We start from the raw sequence: 19,760 nt of genomic DNA on the forward strand, positions 1-19,760 counted from the left end.
GCATTATGTTTGTTTTCAATCGATCATGGGTTTTATCCAGAATTATATATATTTATGTATATATTGTTTTTTATATTTAAAATTATTGTTAGTCGTGATATTTTTGCCAAATTTTAGTACTTTGGACGTTAATTATATACACACATATATATATACATGTATATGTGTGCGTGTGTATGTATATATGGAAGTGGGAAAAGTGAGAATGTCAAACAAGAAGAAAAATATGCGAGCAGTTCTTCAACATGCCGGAAGTCTTCATGAACGACTTTCTTCTATAATGGATAATACATGCGTGGGTGAAGAAGATAAAAATGAAAATTGTCGGTCATTGCTTACAAATCATATCAAAAGTGATGACATCAAATTCACCGAAAAAGATGTTTTGATGTCCGTTAATTGCGAACGTTTTCATTCGAAAAGTAAATCAGGTTATACTTGTAAGTAGCAATTTCATTATTGTTGGTATTTAATGAGTAAATAACTTGCATGTGAAAATTATATCTAGTTAAATATTTGGATTAAAAAAAGCACCATAATGCTTCATGGTTGATAAAGTGATCGATTGTATTATTTATATGTAGTGTTTTTTTTAATTTGCATCATTTTATTTGTATGTTTCAGCAGATACAAATTCCGGTCCATTTCCAAGCAGTTCATTAAATGCGGTAAAATATTTATTTTTCAAATGATAAATTGCTATTGAAGTAATGTAATTTCTTTAGTCTTCATCGACAGCAGTCGATCCGTTGTCAGTTCCAAGTAAATAATTGTTTCTATATGGAGAAGTTGGAAAAAACTATTTCCATTAGCATGTATTGATGATAGTTTTGTTTGTATTTTCAACAGCAATTCGACCATTGGCAACTTACGAATACGGATGTCCAGGTTTCAAACATGATCCAGTCAGTCGTTACAATCTTTACGCTGAAGAGTGGAAAAAATTTCCACCTCCTGGAGAGAAGAAGCACTTGACGCTTCGGTGGAAAATACGCGAAAAGATGTCGAAATGTGATCTTCCTTAATCATAAATACTTCAACTACTAATTCAGGGATGAAAATTATTTTGTTAATTATTATTATCAATTTTAAACAAATGAATAGACAGGCGCGTAATGCTATTTGATAATTCATTCATCTGTATAGTAGTAGAATAGTGTGAATTTGTTGTTTTTGGAAATAAAAAAGTGAAGAATATTAAATTAAAATATTCTGACTGTTATCCATCCAGTTCAACAATTCGCTTTTCGTACTGCGTCACGTCAACCCCTTTGGCCTTTCCACGACGAATAGCATCTTTCAAAAGTTGGCGTTCGATTTGTTCCAACCTTTCCGCAGGGGATGAAACATCCAATGCCATGTCCAAATCGTTCGGCTCTCTAGAAAATTTATTTTCCAACGGTGATGAAAAAAGCAGGAAAAGATAAATTTACACCTCAAACGTGCAAAGTAGACAAGAAATACAGTCAACGATATGGTGGCTGAGATGAATTCCACAATACGCACTTCTGAATCTTTGAACTGATACTCCGGAATAGTGATCGGTGGAGAACGACCGTGGCGTCGGTGAAAAGCTGGCGTTTCGGAAAATTTCAAAGGTGTGTCATTTTTAGAACAAAACCTGCGAAGAACAACTGCCACCAAACGTAAGTTCAACATCATCCCTTGTGAACGGACAAGAAGAGATTTGAATGACATCCCAAATTCAAATATCCACTTGAGTTCACTTTGTTATACCATACATATATGTATATATCTTAAAACGAATGAAAACAAAAAAGTTTGACATCAAACAAATAAAATTTGAAAAGTGTCGCGCAATCAAATATCAGCAAGCTGTTAGCTTGTTGAATCAACTTGAAAATTAACACCTTTAATCGTTTCTTGAAAATTCTTGAACACTTGCAGCAATTCTTACACAACTGTCAATAAATAAAATATTTTGCAAAATTTACAACACTGATTTAAGCAAATTCAACCAATTTTATTACGTAAAATGACACTGTTGAACATTCTGCAATGAAATTTTCATTCGATTTTGTCCATCGACAGTTTCAACTGAAATTTCTTATGCATTATTCCTTTTTTACAAACTGTTAACCTTTGCTGTTTTAAAATCAAGCAAGAGAATGACATACGATAATATAATGTTCTTAAAATGGAAACGTTCGTTATAATAATAAAAATACTCTTTTCAGAGCATCGGAAAATCATGCGATAAGCTGTTATTAACTTCCCTTAAAAAAATATTTTTTAACTATTGTGAATATTTAAGTTAATAATCACTTTTACATAATTAACCACACCTTTACGTTGAGATGTTTAATAAAATCAATTTTAAACTGATCTTTTCCTATTTTGACATATTAAAAGCCCAACTTGTAAAGAGTTCTGTCTTTTGGAATCAAATCTACATCATTTCAACAAAACAATAAATTGCATACCTCTAATAGATTGTAATAAAATTAAAATAATTTTCAAACTGTATTTATTCATTTCAACTCAAGGAACTATTATAATAAATAAATTATAAAACAAATACTAAATCAGTATAAAAGCAGCTGAAATGGAAGTGCACACATCAATTCATGTCATTAACACTTTGCATTGAAAAAACTTTCTAGCGCCATAATTCAGAAAATTTAACATAAAATTACTTCAACTGCATTTCACTCTATTGTATATAAAATAGTAGAAATTTGTAGAAAAATTCACTTTACAAAAACTAACATAACTACAGTAATTATAAGCGCATGTAGGTGCAAATGTTGGAAACGCTTGAATCAGTAACAAAATTAACGCAAAACAGCTAAACACATAAATAAATATTTCTTAAATAAATAATTTAATCTTTTAAATAAATTATTTTAGTTTCAACAAAAACTGCACTAAGAAATTGCTGATGAAGCAAATGTGAACACTTTTCATTTCTTGAACGGATGTGTTCGTACTAATTACTCGATTCTGATTTAATCACTGAGCGTTATTTTAGAATAAATGACGCAATTCATATTTATAATTAAAAATTAAAACTTATTTTTTACAGTAGACTTTCTCAAAATACAGAAGAACTGCAATAAGAAAAAGAAAATAATACTGCTGTATAGTTTTTAAAAATTTAGAAAGCATGCTTTTGTTTGCTTTTCATTTGCACCTATTTAATTAGCATACTATGTTAACTTTCATGATCTTCCAGTTCCTTGTTTTACATTTGATGAATTACCAAAGTCAAAGTCATTGATTTGATTATAAATTAAAGTAAATTACACAAGTAAAAGTAATTTAAATATAAAAAATCACTAAATTGCTACAATAAATCATTTTGAAAACAGAAATGTATGAAACTGAATAACCGTGGATCATAAAAGAGAGAACTAACCGCCGCTTAAAATGAAAATTCAAAACCTATGCCAGATGGCCGAATAACGAAAGTTGGCGTCATTAAGGAACCAAAAAGAATGTGCTTGCTCGAAAAATAGCAGCTGATTATAAGCTTTATTTGCAGCACTTGTTAAAGAACCGGAGTAATTCAGCATACTTATAACAAATTATATAGATTAGATATATCTGTTATTTTATTTATCTATGCTGCCAACATGAATTTGATAAACCTTAATTCATTTTACAGCATTATTTATATCAGGAGCAGTAGATAGCCATTAATTTACTTTATATCATTATTTATATAATTATATTTGTTTGAACGAAAATTCCAATTGCTTTCCAGTAACAGTGCTTTAGCATGGCAAAGAATTGTTCAACAAAGCCAATGAAAGTATATTTATAAGCTGAAGCACCAGTCTGACGTTCTTTGCACCTTCGATCTTTTCTTGTTTTGGTGCCCTTGGCCATGCAAATCATAAATGCGTAGGCTATGAAATGGACTAGTAACCACGATTCACAAATACCAAAACAGTCTGCTCCAGAATATGTTGCTCAAGCATGCTGATCTGTATTGAAAAATATTTCATATTTATATTTTTTCTTTTATTTTATTATAATCTTCTTGATTTCAAGCATCTCTATTCGACTTGAAGACTATTTTTTGAATCACTTTTAATATTTTAAAATTGATTTTATAATTATTAATAATTAACAAAATTTGTCTCTTGCTATTTAATAAATGAAATATTTGATGCTCATTATTTTTGCTTTAATGTCAAAGTCGAATAATGCTAGGTGGATGATGTCTGTTTTTTATGCAAATCAACATTGTCTTTGGTCTTTGAATTATCTTTTCAATAGTTAAGACAGTTGTTTGGCTGACTAAAGTAACTGTTAATTATTTAAAAATGTCTAGTGTTTCTACCAAAAAGTTATTTTAATTTTATCTGTAACGTTGTTTTATTTCAGTTTTTCTTTTCTTAATTTTCAAACAAGGCTGGCGTATCAGAAGATCGCCGGATGGCACGATTCTCTGGTGGACCAGCTGTAAGTTAGGCATTTAGCGCGGTACGCATGGCTAAGCCACAGACTTTGGAAGAGGCGTGCCGAATTGCTGAAAGGGCGGTACAAATTGACAGGGCTTTCAAACCCCAACAACACAGAGGAGCACCAGTCCCGAAGATGACTAGCCTTGACACGGAGAAAATTCTGGCAACATTCAGCTGAAAATTTACCAAAAATGGCATGAAAGAATAGTCGAATTTCAAGAGGTTGCGTGGGATATAGATGGTGAGCACGGGGCGTGCTCATTATAATAGGAAGGATAGTGCAACTGACGACGGAAGGCAGAGCACCTGCTATGTATATTATGTCACTATCACTGAGCCATTGCTCTCCTCCTATTAACCGCACCCCTTTTTGTTCTTTATCTGTAATACTCATCATATCCAGATGAACCATATTGTTTATATCACCGGTGGATGTGACACGACGCCTAATCCAGAGTATCCTCTGGGTCAGAAGGTCACGCCTGATGCCAGGTTAGACTACCTTTGAACAATGGCACAAGAAGACGCCGGCATCCAGGCGGCTGAAAGACAAAGGAAAACGCGGAAAGATAAGAGCATCGAGAGTTGGCCCCCTTGGAGCGAGCGGGCAATCGCAGCTAATTAATGGCGCCAAGCGGTGTGCCGTGACCCAGAGGCAGGATGTATTAGCCGTGGCCATCCACCGGTGGTTAGGAGTGGGCAAAGTGGAGTTGTGAGCAGCGTGTGGCTTGTGTGAGTGTGCGCTGGTGTGTCTCGATGTCATTATAAATGAAAGCTGTGTATCAGGCTCTGAATATAACAAGAGACCGAGAAGAACCGCACGGCACGGTTAGAAAGCGATGCCGTCCTGGGAAAAAGCAGCGGCGTGCAAGCCTTGGACGAGCAGGCCAGGGCGGCGCGTTACATGAATTTCAAAATTTGTCTATCATTCTGAATAGTGTTTTTATTTGATGACTGCCACGCTAATTAGTATTCAGGCACAGAATAAAACTAGCAGATAATTGAGAGTTTCACCATTTATGCAAACTATACAATTTTGTGCACTTATTATATTACTTACATTTCACAATTTCAACACACGGAAGATATTTTTTCATATTCAATTGTACTGCAATTTCAGAGAGCAGAGACATAATGAGAAGTAGTTAGTCATGTGCTGAATTCCAATTTAAATTGAATTTTACAGTCTGTAGAGAAAGCAGCCTGTGCTATTAAAGGTATAGATAACAGATAAGCCATTTTTCAAAAAAATATAGCAAATAACAGAGTTACAGTGATGGACTAATTTCCATGGGAGTAAGAAAATATCAATCTTGCTTCAACTTGCATTTGTCAAAAACTGAAGCATTATTGAGATTATTCAAAGTTTGGTACACAATTTCTAAAGATTGCTGATTGAAGGCTGTTGATATTGTAATTTTAAAAGTGTTTCCAACGCTAACAAAAAACATGCAGTACAATCAATTTCTATGTTATTAGAACGCTTGTTAGCTAATCTGTATTGAATTGAAAGTAAACATTTTAGTTATTTCATTGGCCGACCAATATATATGAACATGCATTTTTCAATTTGCAATTTTATCTTGCCTAGTGTCGAATTTTATTGCGACCAAAAATAACGATAAAATAACCACACTGCGCGTGAAATGCCGTCGATTATGCAAATTTAATTAAAATAAGCTTTTCTCTTTCAGCACTTGATTGTCATTTATTATTGTTTTTTCTTTTATTTTAATTTCAGACTAGCAGAGGCATTCAGCTCATACATTCTGTCTGGGTCGACTTTTTTTTGTCGCCACGGGCTGTCAATGCATTTGGCATAATGAGTTCCGCTAAATCGTTATTCTGTCAATTTGAATTTAAAAATTGATTGATCATGGAGATTAAATTTGTTTGAATTTTTTTCTTCAAATCAGAGGTTAAAATCATTGTCTTAAAAAAATGTTTTTTTTTCATATTTATATACATTTTGAAATAGCACGGTAACGACAATTCATCTGCTTTAGATAATTTTATTTAAAAAAATAAAAGAAAAAAATTGAATAAAAATTATTACAAATAAATATTGAATCTTTGAAATGATCGTAATAAATGAGATTTGTTCAAATTGTGAAAACAAAATTCCACACAGAATACAAAAGTAGAAAAAACAAGTGATGAAATAAAACAAAAAACAGGTCCAGTGAAGCTAATCATGCTAATTGGTTCGGAACTGGAATGAACACTCGCTATAAGCATTGGATTGTTGTGCACTTGCTTCACAGTATAACCACTAGTACGTTTTAATATTTCCGACGTAGCTGCATTCATCGATATCAGTGCTTTGTTGAATTGTTTTGCAAATTTAAAATCTTTCCTCCACAAATAGCTTACCGGAGAGCTGCGTACCAAATTGTCTGGTATACGCCATAACATGCTGCGATTCTCATATTCCATTGCATAAACATCAGCAAAAATGCTTCCTTTGACCATAACTGCGTTGTCATTTTTTATCAAACCATCCAACAGTGTAGAAGATAATGAATTTTCAGCGACATAATAGCCATGCTTTTGTACAGCTTGCAAAATTAATTTTTGCGTTTCTTCTGGACCTTTCGGTATTACCTCTTTGTAATCTTTATGATAATGAATAAGTTTAAATTCTCCAGTAGAAAGTTTCAATGCAAGATCATTGATATCTTGAAACGGCGCATAATATGGACGTGGATAAAATAACGCTGCCCGAATGTAGGTAGTGTAAGCAACTTTCAACGCTGCCACAGCAAAAAATCCACAAACCCAAAACAGTGATCTGGGTGGAGCTTTGAAAAGACAAAATGAACTGAACAGTTGCCCAGCGGCTGTTTGGAATGCATCGGATAATTTTCGGTCATACTTCACTACAGTCAACGCCAAGATGGAGCAAATGGAAATTAATACCAATATTAGCCATGTTTTTCCACGAAAAGGTGCAAAAGGATTGAAAGTTTCAGAACGTAATGTTGGCGCTTTTATCCAAAATGTTTGGCCATCCATCCACACTGGCCAGCTGTATCCAAAATCTTCCATTCGATTTTTTTCCAAAGCGCACACGTTGCCTGTGATGTCAATTTCTCCACGTTGCAACATGCCACCAAGTGATGACCATCGGCTGGAATTTTTCTTCTTGCTGCCACATCCGATTGAATCAGTAGCAAAAATTTTCACTGTTAAATTCAACATTTCCGTTATTACTTCTAAAACTTCCAATTCAAAACCGCTGAAACAATTGGAAATGCCAAAACACTCTGGGTGCATCATGAACCAAGGTGCAACACCAACTCTGAGAACACTGCTGCTATCTTCCATAGTAGAAATGCTTCGTGAAAATTGGAAACACAATATTCTGAGCAAATTATATTCTGCTTACATTACATAATTTATATTGTCTTATGAATTTTTCATGAAATACACTACCTACATGCACTAGTCAATTTTAACATCGTCAACAAATCTATTCACGACACAACAAATACATGTATACGCTGATGAAAATTTATTCACCCATTTCCACCATTAGTGAACAATAGAATATCATCCAGACATCATAAAAAAACGCACACACATACACACACAAACCAGAAATTCTGCATGAAATACTTGAAATTCTATTTCACAGTTGTCATTTAAAATTATTTTTTTAAACTTTGAACAAATGCTAAATTAATTTATCATAGGTTTGATCAAATTCCAGAATTAGAAAATAATAACATTTAAACTTTAATAACAGTCCATAAAATATTGTAATTAAAAATAATTATTGTATTCAAAGCACAAATAGAGATGAAATGCAAAAGCTGTTCTCAATAAATAAATTTGATCGCGATATTTTCATATAAATTATGCTTCAAGTGTTTTATGCAGTCACATAAATACAGTTCTATTAAAATCTGGATACAAATTTTAAAATTTAAGCACTTACAAATAATTTTCATTTATTAAACATTAAGCTACAAACTCATTGAACTATAGGAAACCTTGGCAAAAACAAAAATACAGATGCATTATTTCTTTTAATTTTATTCCAAATATGATTTATTTTAAATATATTCATAAAAAATAATATTCTTTTCGTTGTATTACGCAGCATTTTATCATCACTACTAATTGTAAAAGTACACTGTTTGAAAATGATTACTTCATAGAATAAAAATTCAAACTACCATAATATCTGTGGTGTTATTTCTATGAATACAATTTTATAAAATCGCAACAATATAATGAACAAGGTAGAATGTATAGATCAATTTTGGCACATAAAAGATGTTTGTGCATTCTGCAAATGGGCAAGCCACACTGCAGGCTGACTTGAAGCTTAAGCATTGCGGGAAAACTTGAGAGCATTATTAAAACAATGGCATAAAACTGCAAAGCTGCTGTGCATTCATTGTTCAACCGCTTAAATATTGTGCATTTACACGTATTCTATACAACGACAACAATCAATCCAATCATTCATTAATAAAGTGAAATACAATGCTTCATCGTTAATGAATATAACTATTCGTGTAAATTATACATTGCAGTAAAAATAATTAAATAAAAATAGAAATAATAACTGTAGATGTAAGCGACTGAAACAAGCTATAAATAAATATACAAATAGTATAAACACGAAATTACAAAAAAAAGAAGTGCAATGGCAGATATAATTGCTGGTCTATCAAGCACAAATATTTTGTAATTTTTTCCCATTAAAAGTTTCATTGAAAATTTCGTAATAATAATTGTAAATATTATAACAATTCTATATAAAATATAATCTATATATATAATATAAAAGAATATTCATGAGCAAATGTAACATTGCGTGTTTAACAATATAATGTTTTATGTGCATAAATAATTTTGGCTATTTATATTTCAAGTGCAAACTTTTCACTATCATAAACAGCAAAGAAACTATTATTATAGAGCTGAAAATATTTCTTATCAAAATTACATCATTCTGTGAAATTCAAAATCTTTTTAAATACAGCAAACTCCGGAAATATTTTTCTCCAAAAGAAATAATTAAATACAATGACCTGCTCCTAATTCACTTTAAAATATTATAATAACACAAGCAGCATCATTTTCACTTTTCACATTGAAAAGAAAAATACTATTCAATCATTAAAGCAAAATTCAGTTTTTTTATTAAACAAACAAAAACGGAATTATTTTATTATTAGTTTAATTTAAAAATAGTTTTCCAAGACGAAACGGCCTGTAAAAATATTTTTTAAGTTTCTTAAAAATGTAATTCAAAAAATTCGTTCAACGAAATAATATACAGTGGTTAAACAAAAGGAATATTAGAACGGTAATGTAAAAATTTTTTAAATACAATAAATAAATTTATAAACAACTGTGACAATATGTGATTAGTGAATTTATTGTTAATATTGATGCTGAATGCATTCATTGTTCTCTATTTGAAATTTTTCACAATATCAATCAACATAATAATATACAAAAAAAAGAATTTCATAAAATTATTGTATAGAATGAAAAAATATTGTTTGATATTAAATCTTGCGTTCACTTTTGTATAAAAAGTACAGTTTGATTAATTAATTAAACTGGATAGAAGTCGGAAAACAGAATTTCATGAGCAAAAGCTGAAATGATCATATCAGCTCCGCGTTTAGTATAGAAAATAACATATATATACGTAGGATGTAAGCAAATGCGACGAGACGGCATGTAAAACAGCGCTAAATACACTGCAAATTTATTCCCTATTATTTAAGATGACAGCTTCGCTGTTACAAGCAATGAAAAGTTTGCCGTGAGAAATGAGAAAATATTACGCCCGCGACATGGACACACAATGCTGCTTGCACAACAACGGAACTGAGTGCACCCTGTTTGCACACCTGTGACGAAGGCAGCTTGTTCACACCGACAGATTCGACGCAAACAATGATCAAATAAATTCCAAATTTTACGTCAAACAGCAAACAGAAGCACATGGCCAATATTGTCCAATTTCGATCAGACGGGCCAGCATTTGCCTGATACCGTCGTCTCTGATATCACACTATCAATGTAAGCTTGTTATTCAAATGAACAAAGTAGAATTTGAATTGTGAAAAGCATTTCAACTGACGTCAACTAATTTTCAACGTCGTTCAACAATTTCAATCGTAAATTGTCATTCTTGAACCGCCAACAATAGATTAAAACTTGAAAGTCAATAACAAGTAGTACAGTATATCAGCTAAAGATTGTTGAAAGAACTGCTGCTGAGAGGAGAAGAGAAAAATGAAATTTTCAATAGATTAATTTTAAAAAAATTTTTATTTAAAAAGAATTATTTTTAAGTAATTAAAATTTGTATAATAAATGTATTACAAGAACGCGTTGAAGTCGTGTAATGTCAACAAAGAAAAATGATAAAAATAATGTTATGATGTTGTAAGTTGTGTTGAAAGGGAGAAAATGTGATTATAAAATTGAGCATGAATGGACAGATGTTGGAAGATCAAAGGCAAAAAAAAAAGATTAATATTTTGGAAATTTGATGTCGGTAGTGTTGTTGTACGGTCGTGGCAGCTTCGGGCGTGGGATTTTCCTACTGTAAGAAATTGTAGAGCCCAAAATGAAACGTTTCGACGTGAGGTCGGCAAATATTGCGCACCGAGGTCAGAGAATTTTCCTGCTTGTGTGGTGTTTGCATAATGATCACGTTTGGGCGTTGTTCGACAGTTGGGGTTGATTTGGCATAATAAAACAATGATTGAAGCGTAATTCGCGCGGCCCCAGTGCAGGCCGAGCTCTATCTTTTTGTGTTTGTTCAATAGCGATATGTCATCGACAGGATGAAATCGATCAATTTGACAAGCTAAAAACGGCACACACTTGACCCAAAGAAAAAGAGCCGCGGCCGTGACCGTGACACGGCACAAGATTGGCCGCGTTGAGTGGAGCCAATTTTCACAATTTCAGCTTAACATCAAACACTAGCAATGATGAACATCAGAAATGACGCCACTTGGGTCGAAGCCGGGTCATCTTAAGAATAGAAAAGCATCAAATTGTAAAGTAGACGCCAACCGTTCATTGTCATATTCACGACAATGCCATAAAAAAATGCTCGATCAAAAATCCATTTACAATAATATAATAGGCGGGGATAGATGATGTGAAGATAAGAATATTGGTCAACTATGAACACACCCACGTCTTTTTCCAAGATATGCATGCCATTACGGATGTGACGTAAATGCAAGTATTTTTTCCATTGAAAACAAAAAGAGGAAAAAAATGTGAAAAAAAATCCCGTATTATAATAATCGCCTTGATGCCTCTCTTTGGGCATTAAGTGAATGAAGAAGGAGAAAAAAAATTAATAGTAATAATAATAATAATATGATTTTTTTCAATGTAAGAATATTTTTATGGAAAATTTACTTGCCGTTAACTTCACTTTTTCAATAATTGTCGTTGTTGTTCAACGGAAGTGAAAAACCAAAAAGAAAGCAGAAAACTTCTCTTTCTGTAATATTTTTGAAAATCGAGACGATCGTTTCATATATACAAATTTGATCTCACTTTTGATCATTTTTCTCTTACGGTAGAATAGTTTACAATTGAATGTTTTGGGGGGGAAGAGAAAAAAGAAAGACAAAACAACTAACTGTTTATTACGCACAAAATGCATTGCCATTCATCGATGAAAATCAATAACATTAAAAGTGATAATAACAAAAAATTCATAATAGATAAGACGAAAAGAAATATAGAATATTTATTTTGCGTTTCTTTTGCATCAATTGATCAACACCAACTGTTGTAAATTTTAAAATTTCTCTAAAAATTAATATTAAAAGAAAAGAATTTTTTTGAATAATTTTTCATCAATCGGTTAGGATTGATCCGAAAAATACAAAAAGCATACATTGATTTGTAATCAATGTTTGTTTTGCAAAAATTTAAAAAATTTTTATTAAAAAAATAATTTCTAATAAATTATTGAAGATATAATGTAAATTATCATTTGGGTTCAGTTGTTGAAAATTAAATATTTGCATTAATTTGTATGTGAAGAAGGGAAGATTACAACACGCGTTAGTTGAGCGTCAATTCAACAATGCGCAGCTTTACTACGAAAAGCATGCTAAAAGCAAAGAATATTATTGTGCACATAACGATAATAATAAGAATAATAATAATGAAATGAAAACGATAATTCTCTAGTCAATAGTGAACGATTTGTTTGTTTGCTTGACCCGGTCAGTCGCTGATACGTAGAAAAATTGTCAGAGAATATGCCAAATATTATCAACTGATATGTATAATGCATATTCAAATATGAATTGAAAAAAATCATTCAAGTATCGCATTTATCTATATAACATGCAAATACAAATAAGCAAATAAATTAGTATATATACATTTATTTATTTATTCTTGTGTAGAGTTATGTTATTTTCTTTTTTTCCAATTATTTTTTACATAGCAAATTTTTATTTTAACACATTTTCATTGTATTCAGCAAAGCACGCATGAAATGATCAATATGTAAAGCTTACACGGAATGAATTTATGAAAAATATTAAAAGTAAATATTGGAGAAAAAAATTTTTTAAATAATTAGTAAAGAAGTTGACAAAAAAATAAAATAAAAATTTTCTATAATGAACAAGTTTTAATTTTGAAAGCATGTCAACGATGGAACCTGTTCTCTGTTCTCTGTTCTCTGTCTGTCTGTCTGTCTGTCTGTCTGTCGTTCTCTCTCTTTCTCTGTTGGCTTGTCATCGAGTTTGCCACTTGCTCAACGTTGCAGAAATGCATTATAATTTCATACCCGGAAGTGGAAAATTTTTAATTTTTTGTTTTGTAATCAGAACAAACGAACTTTAATTAATAAATAAAATAAAATAAAATATAAATTGTACAATTTACTCTTATGTATATTTAATTAACATGTAATTTAACCGGTTGGAAAATTAATAACAATAATAATCATGTTCAGTCAAATTTCATTTTCGTTCCATTTCGTTTTTTAATGTGTAAACTGATTTGGTGAAATTTAAATTCCTCTTTACCCAGATTTAGTGATTTTTGCACTGCCAAAAGTGATGATCAGTTGGAAAAAAAATCGTATAAAATTAAGCCACTCTTTCGAAAGTTTCGAATTATCAAAGATGAAAAACAAATTTTCTTCAAAATGCGCCACTAATCGGCACATAATCCAGCCTGAGCTGGCTGCAACTTTACGAATCCCGACGTTTGTATTCCAAGCATAGCATCTGTGCTGAAGTTGGATGAGACTTATTATGAGATCGATTCGAAAATATAATTCTTCCTACTTCTGCATTAATTAATATGCGCATACAGCTCTGAAAACTGCTATTGCGAAATTACAAATTTATCTCGCTGATCAACTACCAACGGTCATTGTTCCTTTGCAGAATTTGCTCGCAAATGTACTCTATTTCAAGGCGAAGCAAATTTTTGTGAACACTACGAATTGAGAAATCAAACTCGCAAATATTGCAATTCAACAAATTTCCCCGAGCTTGACAATTTATTATTACAAATAAATAATTTATACATGGCAATTTTGTGTTGTATTATTGGTAAATGAGAAAGTTTAATACAAAAGTAATTTATTCGAAACGCCTTTGTCATCTGTGTTTCATTAGCTTTGCAATTGATTGTTCAATTGGCTAGGACACCGTTGAAGATCGTCCACTGCGATTGTACAAACCCATTGTATGGCAACTTCAACTATAGAACTGTACGACAACCTGACCTTTGCGCTCATGGGTGGCTCACGAGACGAACAATCACGACCTACAGTATGTAAACTTTGATTTCGACTATTAACATTAAATGAACAATAAAAAAAAGAACCATAATAAAAATGAATTTGATTTTATTAATAAATTATAATTTTTAACACATTTTTTGTTGTTTTATTTATTTTACAACTTTGGAACAATTTTTCATTGAACATATTTTCCAAATGTACAAATAAAACGAATTTAAAATTTTGTCAATGCATAATTTAACTAAAAAATATGTTATTATGAAATTAAATCAATTTTTTGCCAATAATAAGATACTTTTTTTAAAAATAAAACCTGATTATCAATAAATAATGCGTTATTAAGAAATGAGTTTTAAAATTATTAAAAATAAGGAAAATTTATTAAATAAAATCAAAATAATATTTTAAAAATAATTTTAAATAAAATTTTAAATATTTTTTAGAAAAAAGTGATAAAATAATTGTCCAAGCGATTTGTTATAGCAACGGCGCTCAGGTTCGATGCGAATTAAGCTCGAGTGACGGAAACTTTTCCAGTGAGTCTGTAGCGCAGTCTGCTGGCAGCTGTGTCGCCGTCTGCGTCGCGCTTGAACGTTTAAGTTGGTTGTTCGGTTGGGCCTGCCGTTTTGTTCAATTTGGCGTTGCTTTGTGTGGTGCGGTTTGTGCAGTTTGGAAAAAAACGCTCAAAGATTTGTCTTGCCATTGTCGATGGTTTTCTCCTGCTTCCCTTCCCCCTCTGCGTCATTTCTTTCGTTTTTGCTGCCCTTATTTCGGCGGTTTGTCAATTTTTACAATCTGCACGGTATTTTCTTTTCATTTTCAAGTATACGCTTTGTCGTCACTGATTTCGCTCACTTAGCCAGCGACGGTGATAGTAATTTTACTAATGGTGGTATTATGGCGGTTTAGCCTGCTTTAGGTTAACTGTTGTGTTAGTTACTTAGTTAGTTAGTTAGTTAGTTAGTTGGTTAGTTAGTTTAGTTAGTTAGTTAGTTAGTTAGTTAGTTAGTTACTTGTAGTTAGTTTAATGAGTTAATTTAGTTAAGTTAAGTTAAGTTAAGTTTAGTTTAGTTTAGTTAAGTTTAGTTAGTTAGTTATTTAGTTTAGTTTAGTTTAGTTAGTTAGTTAGTTAGTCAGTTAATTTGGTTGGTTGATTAGATGGTTGATTGATTGGTTGGTTAGCTAGTCGGTTGATTGGATGGTTAGTTGGTTGGTTCGTTGCTTGGTTGTTTGATTGGCTGGTTAGTTGGTTGGTTGGTTGATTGGTTGGCTGGTTGGTTACTTAGTTAGTTAGTTGGTCGGTTGGTTAGTTAGTTAGTTGGTTGTATTGCTATTGTCAGCGCTTGTCGCGCGCGTTTGATCGATCTTCCGAGTCGTCGACGGGCCAAAGTTGCAACGTTTGGTTGTGCGCACACGCGCGCACATACTTTTACACAGGATTGTCAGAATGTATTTGAATTTTTTCAGCATTCGATGACGTCTACGTCCGCCTCGTCGTCCACGTCGTCGGGCCGTGGCGATGATTTGCTTCGGGCCACGCTGGGCGATCCATTTTTGAAGAGCAAAATTACGTGTAACGTCAGTTCTCCGGTTCCGGACGGCGATGATTTCGATCCACTGCCGCGGGATCGTTGCAATTCTTGGCCGCTGCAGAAAGCGCACGGCGAATTCGCCCATCACACGTCGCCGCTTATTCACGAAGAAATACCTGAAGAAGGAAGTGACACCGGCTCCAATCAAGATTTGCCTGCCAGTCGAGTACCGGTGCACGGTTCCAGTGAAGTTTTGGGCTCGACTTTGAACACCAACCCGTCGTCGTCGGTAGGCGAATTTCCTCCGGGCAAGCGGAGCTCTTCGCGTCGCAACGCTTGGGGAAACCTCAGCTACGCCGACTTGATCACGCAGGCAATAATGAGCACACCGGAAAAGCGGCTCACTCTTTCTCAAATTTACGATTGGATGGTCAAAAATGTGCCATACTTCAGGGACAAAGGCGACAGCAACAGTTCAGCAGGCTGGAAGGTTAGTTTATCTTTTTACGGACATCATTTTTTTCTGTTTTCTTTTTACCAACTCGGAATGCGAAGAGTGTATTTAGGATTTTTCATATTATTACAATATACATTAATAATAATTACGAGGTACTTTTCTGTTTGTCTGTTTTTTTATTTTTCCTTTTTCTTCCTGTATAGTCACATTAAGATTGATTGATTCTCATTTCTTTGCGGTTTTTTCCTTATTCATTTTGATAAGCTCAATTGGAAGCGGGTTTTGTCAGGTGAATTTGATCGATCGCGTCACTCGTAAAAGGTGCTTTTTGTTAATATAGTCAAGCATGAAAAAAATAGAAATGAAAAGGCTATCTTTTCAGTGAGAAAAAGAAAAGCGAAATGACTACTGCGTCGCACGCCTATTTTACTGTCAATAATCTTCATTTTCCAACTGTTTGCTGAGGTCTTACGTTTCATCTTTGACGGGTGTTAAGCACTGTCGGCCAAGCCACACGTAGTAATTGTGTCCTCGTGTGCGTGTGTGTATGTTTGTGTCGATTGTTCGCCCGCCGTCTTTGTTCTTTTGGCTTTTTACACTCGCTTCTATATCTAGCCATCCATTTATCCGTCTGTCTATCTATCCCAGCGCATTTTCGCATTTGCTTCGCGTTAGCTTTCGTTTGCGTTGTTATTAATGAATCGGGCGCGCGCGATGAACGTGCGGCAGCGTTTTCTCTTCTTTCTCTACCCAGAACACGCGGTTGATGTGTTCTTCTCTTTCTTACTCTAGCTTTTTCTTTTCTTAAGTTTTATATCTTTCTCATTTTCCTTTGTCTTTTAATTAATTAATTATTTATTTATTTTATGCATTTTTCATCTGCTGTCAACAATGAATGAGTATTATTAATTTAACTTTATAATTTTTTCTTTTTAAAATAGCAGTGTGAAAAATGATTAAAATTATTTATTTGCATGAATCGATTGGAAAAGTTTAGAAATTAGTGTGAACTGATGCTATTATTGCTATTATTATTGCTGCTGTTGCGGCTATCTGGCTATCTATCAAAGCCTGGTTATTTAGTGTTGAATAATAATAATAATAATAATAGCGTGTCCTCAAAATGCTTTTCTTTTTGCTACGCTTCTTAGCAATATGGTTGGGTGTGTGTGTGTGTGTGGTGTGTATGCATGCGCAAACGCGGCGACGGTTTTAATAAAAGTTCTACGCGTTCGATCAAAATCCTGTTTGATTGATTTATAACACACGCGGCGACGTGTTGTCGACGTGACGCTGCTGACGAAGCTTTTTGCTGCCGTTTTGACGTTGCGCAACGTCGCAATCGTCGGCAGTTGACTGACTATGAGTTACAGTATGACAAATGCGAGGAAGTATATGATTTTTTCAATCATTCATTCATTCGAGTATTGATGTGGGAAAAATTCCAACTTTTGGAAATCAAATGATCAGTTGAACAAGTTGAACTTGGTTTATATTAAAAGAAAAAAACAAAATCAAAAAAAATATGTATAGATCGGATATGTGATCTTATTTTAATTTTTATAAAGTATTAAATTTCTTTTACAACACATTAATTTTACTCTTATAATTAAGAAAGAAAAAGTTTATTATTCATTTCATAAAAAGAAATGATTGACGTTGGATGTTTGAATGGGGAGGGGCTTTGTAATTGGATAGACGTATAGATTGTATGTATAGATGTGTGTGTGTGTGGGTTTGCAGTATTGTGCATATTATTTTCTTGTTTGTTGTAATGATTTAATTTTTTTTCAGAACTCCATTCGTCACAATTTGTCGCTACACAGTCGATTTATGCGCATTCAAAATGAAGGGCCGGGCAAGTCGTCTTGGTGGGTAATTGATCCGGACGCGAAACCCGGTAAGTCGTCTCGCCGGCGGGCTGGTTCGATGGAAATATCGAAAAAATTGGAAAAAAAGCGTGGTCGTGTTAGGAAGAAAATGGAAGAACTTCGCACAGTGAATGGCGTGAACACGAGCGATCCGGCGATGAGCACGTTGAGCCCTTCGTCCGAATCGTCCGACTTGTTCGACAGCGGCTCGATGATGCCGTTCAATTTGTCACCAGCGAACGATTTCCGGAATCGTTCCAATTCGGCAGTATCCAGCTACTCTGTCGGCGCGGCTGGACCTTGTCTATCGCCGAAATTTGAAAGTCGCTTCGACGACTGGCAAGACGACGTGCCGTGTTCAACGGATCCGTCGTATCCGAGCGACCTGTTGGAAAGCATGTCCCATTCGATGTCTTTGACCGAACCGCCGCCGTATCCATCCGCCCAGGCTGCCCAGTCGTTTATGTATGGTGAAGAAGAGCCAACGTCGACGTCGCGTTTGCACAACGGCAGCGGCAGTGGTGCCGCGACAAAGTACATGGTCGTGTCGCAGCAGCAGCAACAACAACAACGCGGCAGACCGATTGCGAACGCGTTTTCTGTCAAAGGGGCGACATCCCAACAATTGACAACAGCTAGCAACGGCCAAGTGGTCTACCAACAACAACAACAACAGCACATGAAAAGCGAACCACCGCCGTATCGTGACATGTACTCGCCGGCAGTGTCGACTGCGTCGCAAGGTTTGGCTGGCAACAACAACCGTATGCTTCGCCAAGTTTTGCAAAAATCTTCTGGCGCAGGTTCAGTGTTGATGTCGCAAAATTCGAGACCACTGCTGATGACCGATTTGGCCCCAATGCGTCATCACCAGCAACCGCAGCACGGCGTCAATGCGCAGCACATGCATCAACATCAACCGACCATGCTGCAGCAGATGATGCAAGATCGTCATGCGATGATGCACGAATTTCCACTCTGCTCGCCACTGCTCAGCGGAAGTGCCGCCGCTGCCGCCGCCGCCGCTGCTGCCGGTCACATGGTCAATTCTTACTCGTCGCTGCCGAGCACAGCTCATTCCAACGGTCAACTTCCGACAGAATTGTCCGAAATGATGTACGATTCGGAAATCCAATGCGACATCGACCAGGTGATTCGGCACGAGCTGAACATTGCTGGCAATCTCGACTTCAGCGTCGACAATTTCGGTAACATCTAAATCAAAGCTTAAAAAAACGCGTCGTTTATTTCCCCTCCCATTGCACGACGGTTTTTTTGTTGCTTTGCGCGGTGTTATGTGATATTTTTTTTCTTTTTTTCTTTGATGCAAAATGGCATATCTTTGGAGGCAAGCGTTTTTTTACCGATTCCAGTTGCACAGTTTTCTTCGGATGTGCGCAACATTTTTGGGATCATTATTCATCCAGCCAGTCTAATTCCAATCCAGCCTAACCAACCCCTTCCCCTTTTACCCCCATATTATCCTATCCCATCCCATTTGAGCACAACCTTCAACATCGGTCAAGTCAGTCAAGTCAAATCAAGAAGCCATTTGATTTGACTTTTTCTTTACCATTTCAAAATGGCAACACAATTACCATCACTACCGTTTGACCGTCTTTGTGTGCGTATTTTTTTTCTTCTAGATTTTTTCCTGCTTTTATTATGCAAGCAGATTGTGTACTG

The 19,760-nt window shown here is 34.3% G+C and overlaps 6 protein-coding genes across 6 annotated transcripts; 3 read left to right on the top strand and 3 right to left on the bottom strand.

Annotated features, from left to right (window-relative positions):
- Window positions 1-184: 184 nt before the first annotated feature.
- On the top strand, window positions 185-1,025 carry Tsp_10368 (conserved hypothetical protein). The gene is made up of 4 exons (XM_003372758.1): window positions 185-422; window positions 625-668; window positions 726-762; window positions 850-1,025. Exons 1-4 carry the CDS (start codon window positions 185-187, stop codon window positions 1,023-1,025), a joined length of 495 nt encoding a protein of 164 aa, XP_003372806.1.
- Window positions 1,026-1,219: 194 nt separating this feature from the next.
- On the bottom strand, window positions 1,220-1,698 carry Tsp_10369 (putative snoRNA binding domain protein). The gene is made up of 2 exons (XM_003372759.1): window positions 1,436-1,698; window positions 1,220-1,379 (listed from the first exon to the last, which is right to left on the bottom strand). Exons 1-2 carry the CDS (start codon window positions 1,696-1,698, stop codon window positions 1,220-1,222), a joined length of 423 nt encoding a protein of 140 aa, XP_003372807.1.
- Window positions 1,699-1,987: 289 nt separating this feature from the next.
- Window positions 1,988-3,536, bottom strand: Tsp_10370 (conserved hypothetical protein). Its single transcript, XM_003372760.1, has 4 exons — window positions 3,406-3,536; window positions 2,727-2,809; window positions 2,190-2,237; window positions 1,988-2,058 (listed from the first exon to the last, which is right to left on the bottom strand). The coding sequence occupies exons 1-4, from the start codon at window positions 3,534-3,536 to the stop codon at window positions 1,988-1,990; spliced, it is 333 nt and encodes a 110-aa protein (XP_003372808.1).
- A 1,300-nt stretch (window positions 3,537-4,836) lies between these two features.
- On the top strand, window positions 4,837-5,828 carry Tsp_10371 (conserved hypothetical protein). The gene is made up of 2 exons (XM_003372761.1): window positions 4,837-4,925; window positions 5,708-5,828. Exons 1-2 carry the CDS (start codon window positions 4,837-4,839, stop codon window positions 5,826-5,828), a joined length of 210 nt encoding a protein of 69 aa, XP_003372809.1.
- A 360-nt stretch (window positions 5,829-6,188) lies between these two features.
- Tsp_10372 (hypothetical protein) lies at window positions 6,189-7,760 on the bottom strand. The gene is made up of 3 exons (XM_003372762.1): window positions 7,699-7,760; window positions 6,609-7,671; window positions 6,189-6,278 (listed from the first exon to the last, which is right to left on the bottom strand). Exons 1-3 carry the CDS (start codon window positions 7,758-7,760, stop codon window positions 6,189-6,191), a joined length of 1,215 nt encoding a protein of 404 aa, XP_003372810.1.
- A 7,927-nt stretch (window positions 7,761-15,687) lies between these two features.
- On the top strand, window positions 15,688-19,293 carry Tsp_10373 (putative fork head domain protein). Its single transcript, XM_003372763.1, has 2 exons — window positions 15,688-16,236; window positions 17,998-19,293. Exons 1-2 carry the CDS (start codon window positions 15,688-15,690, stop codon window positions 19,291-19,293), a joined length of 1,845 nt encoding a protein of 614 aa, XP_003372811.1.
- Window positions 19,294-19,760: the final 467 nt, after the last annotated feature.

The sequence above is a fragment of the Trichinella spiralis genome (genome assembly GCF_000181795.1).
Source record: "Trichinella spiralis strain ISS 195 chromosome Unknown Scfld8, whole genome shotgun sequence".
NCBI classification, from domain to species: Eukaryota; Metazoa; Nematoda; class Enoplea; order Trichinellida; family Trichinellidae; genus Trichinella; species Trichinella spiralis.

Coding starts and splice junctions, on each gene's coding strand:
- Tsp_10368 (XM_003372758.1), top strand. CDS start 185: ATGGAAGTGGGAAAAGTGAGAATGTCAAACAAGAAGAAAAATATGCGA. Junction 669..725: donor CAAGCAGTTCATTAAATGCG/GTAAAATATTTA, acceptor TAATTTCTTTAG/TCTTCATCGACAGCAGTCGA. Junction 763..849: donor CGATCCGTTGTCAGTTCCAA/GTAAATAATTGT, acceptor TATTTTCAACAG/CAATTCGACCATTGGCAACT.
- Tsp_10369 (XM_003372759.1), bottom strand. CDS start 1,698: ATGTCATTCAAATCTCTTCTTGTCCGTTCACAAGGGATGATGTTGAAC. Junction 1,380..1,435: donor GTCTACTTTGCACGTTTGAG/GTGTAAATTTAT, acceptor TAAATTTTCTAG/AGAGCCGAACGATTTGGACA.
- Tsp_10370 (XM_003372760.1), bottom strand. CDS start 3,536: ATGCTGAATTACTCCGGTTCTTTAACAAGTGCTGCAAATAAAGCTTAT. Junction 2,238..2,726: donor TAATTACTGTAGTTATGTTA/GTTTTTGTAAAG, acceptor TATTTTTTTAAG/GGAAGTTAATAACAGCTTAT. Junction 2,059..2,189: donor TTTCCGATGCTCTGAAAAGA/GTATTTTTATTA, acceptor AAGAAATTTCAG/TTGAAACTGTCGATGGACAA.
- Tsp_10371 (XM_003372761.1), top strand. CDS start 4,837: ATGAACCATATTGTTTATATCACCGGTGGATGTGACACGACGCCTAAT. Junction 4,926..5,707: donor AAGGTCACGCCTGATGCCAG/GTTAGACTACCT, acceptor ACAGAGTTACAG/TGATGGACTAATTTCCATGG.
- Tsp_10372 (XM_003372762.1), bottom strand. CDS start 7,760: ATGGAAGATAGCAGCAGTGTTCTCAGAGTTGGTGTTGCACCTTGGTTC. Junction 7,672..7,698: donor TGGTTCATGATGCACCCAGA/GTGTTTTGGCAT, acceptor CAATTGTTTCAG/CGGTTTTGAATTGGAAGTTT. Junction 6,279..6,608: donor TGATTAGCTTCACTGGACCT/GTTTTTTGTTTT, acceptor TCAAATTGACAG/AATAACGATTTAGCGGAACT.
- Tsp_10373 (XM_003372763.1), top strand. CDS start 15,688: ATGACGTCTACGTCCGCCTCGTCGTCCACGTCGTCGGGCCGTGGCGAT. Junction 16,237..17,997: donor ACAGTTCAGCAGGCTGGAAG/GTTAGTTTATCT, acceptor ATTTTTTTTCAG/AACTCCATTCGTCACAATTT.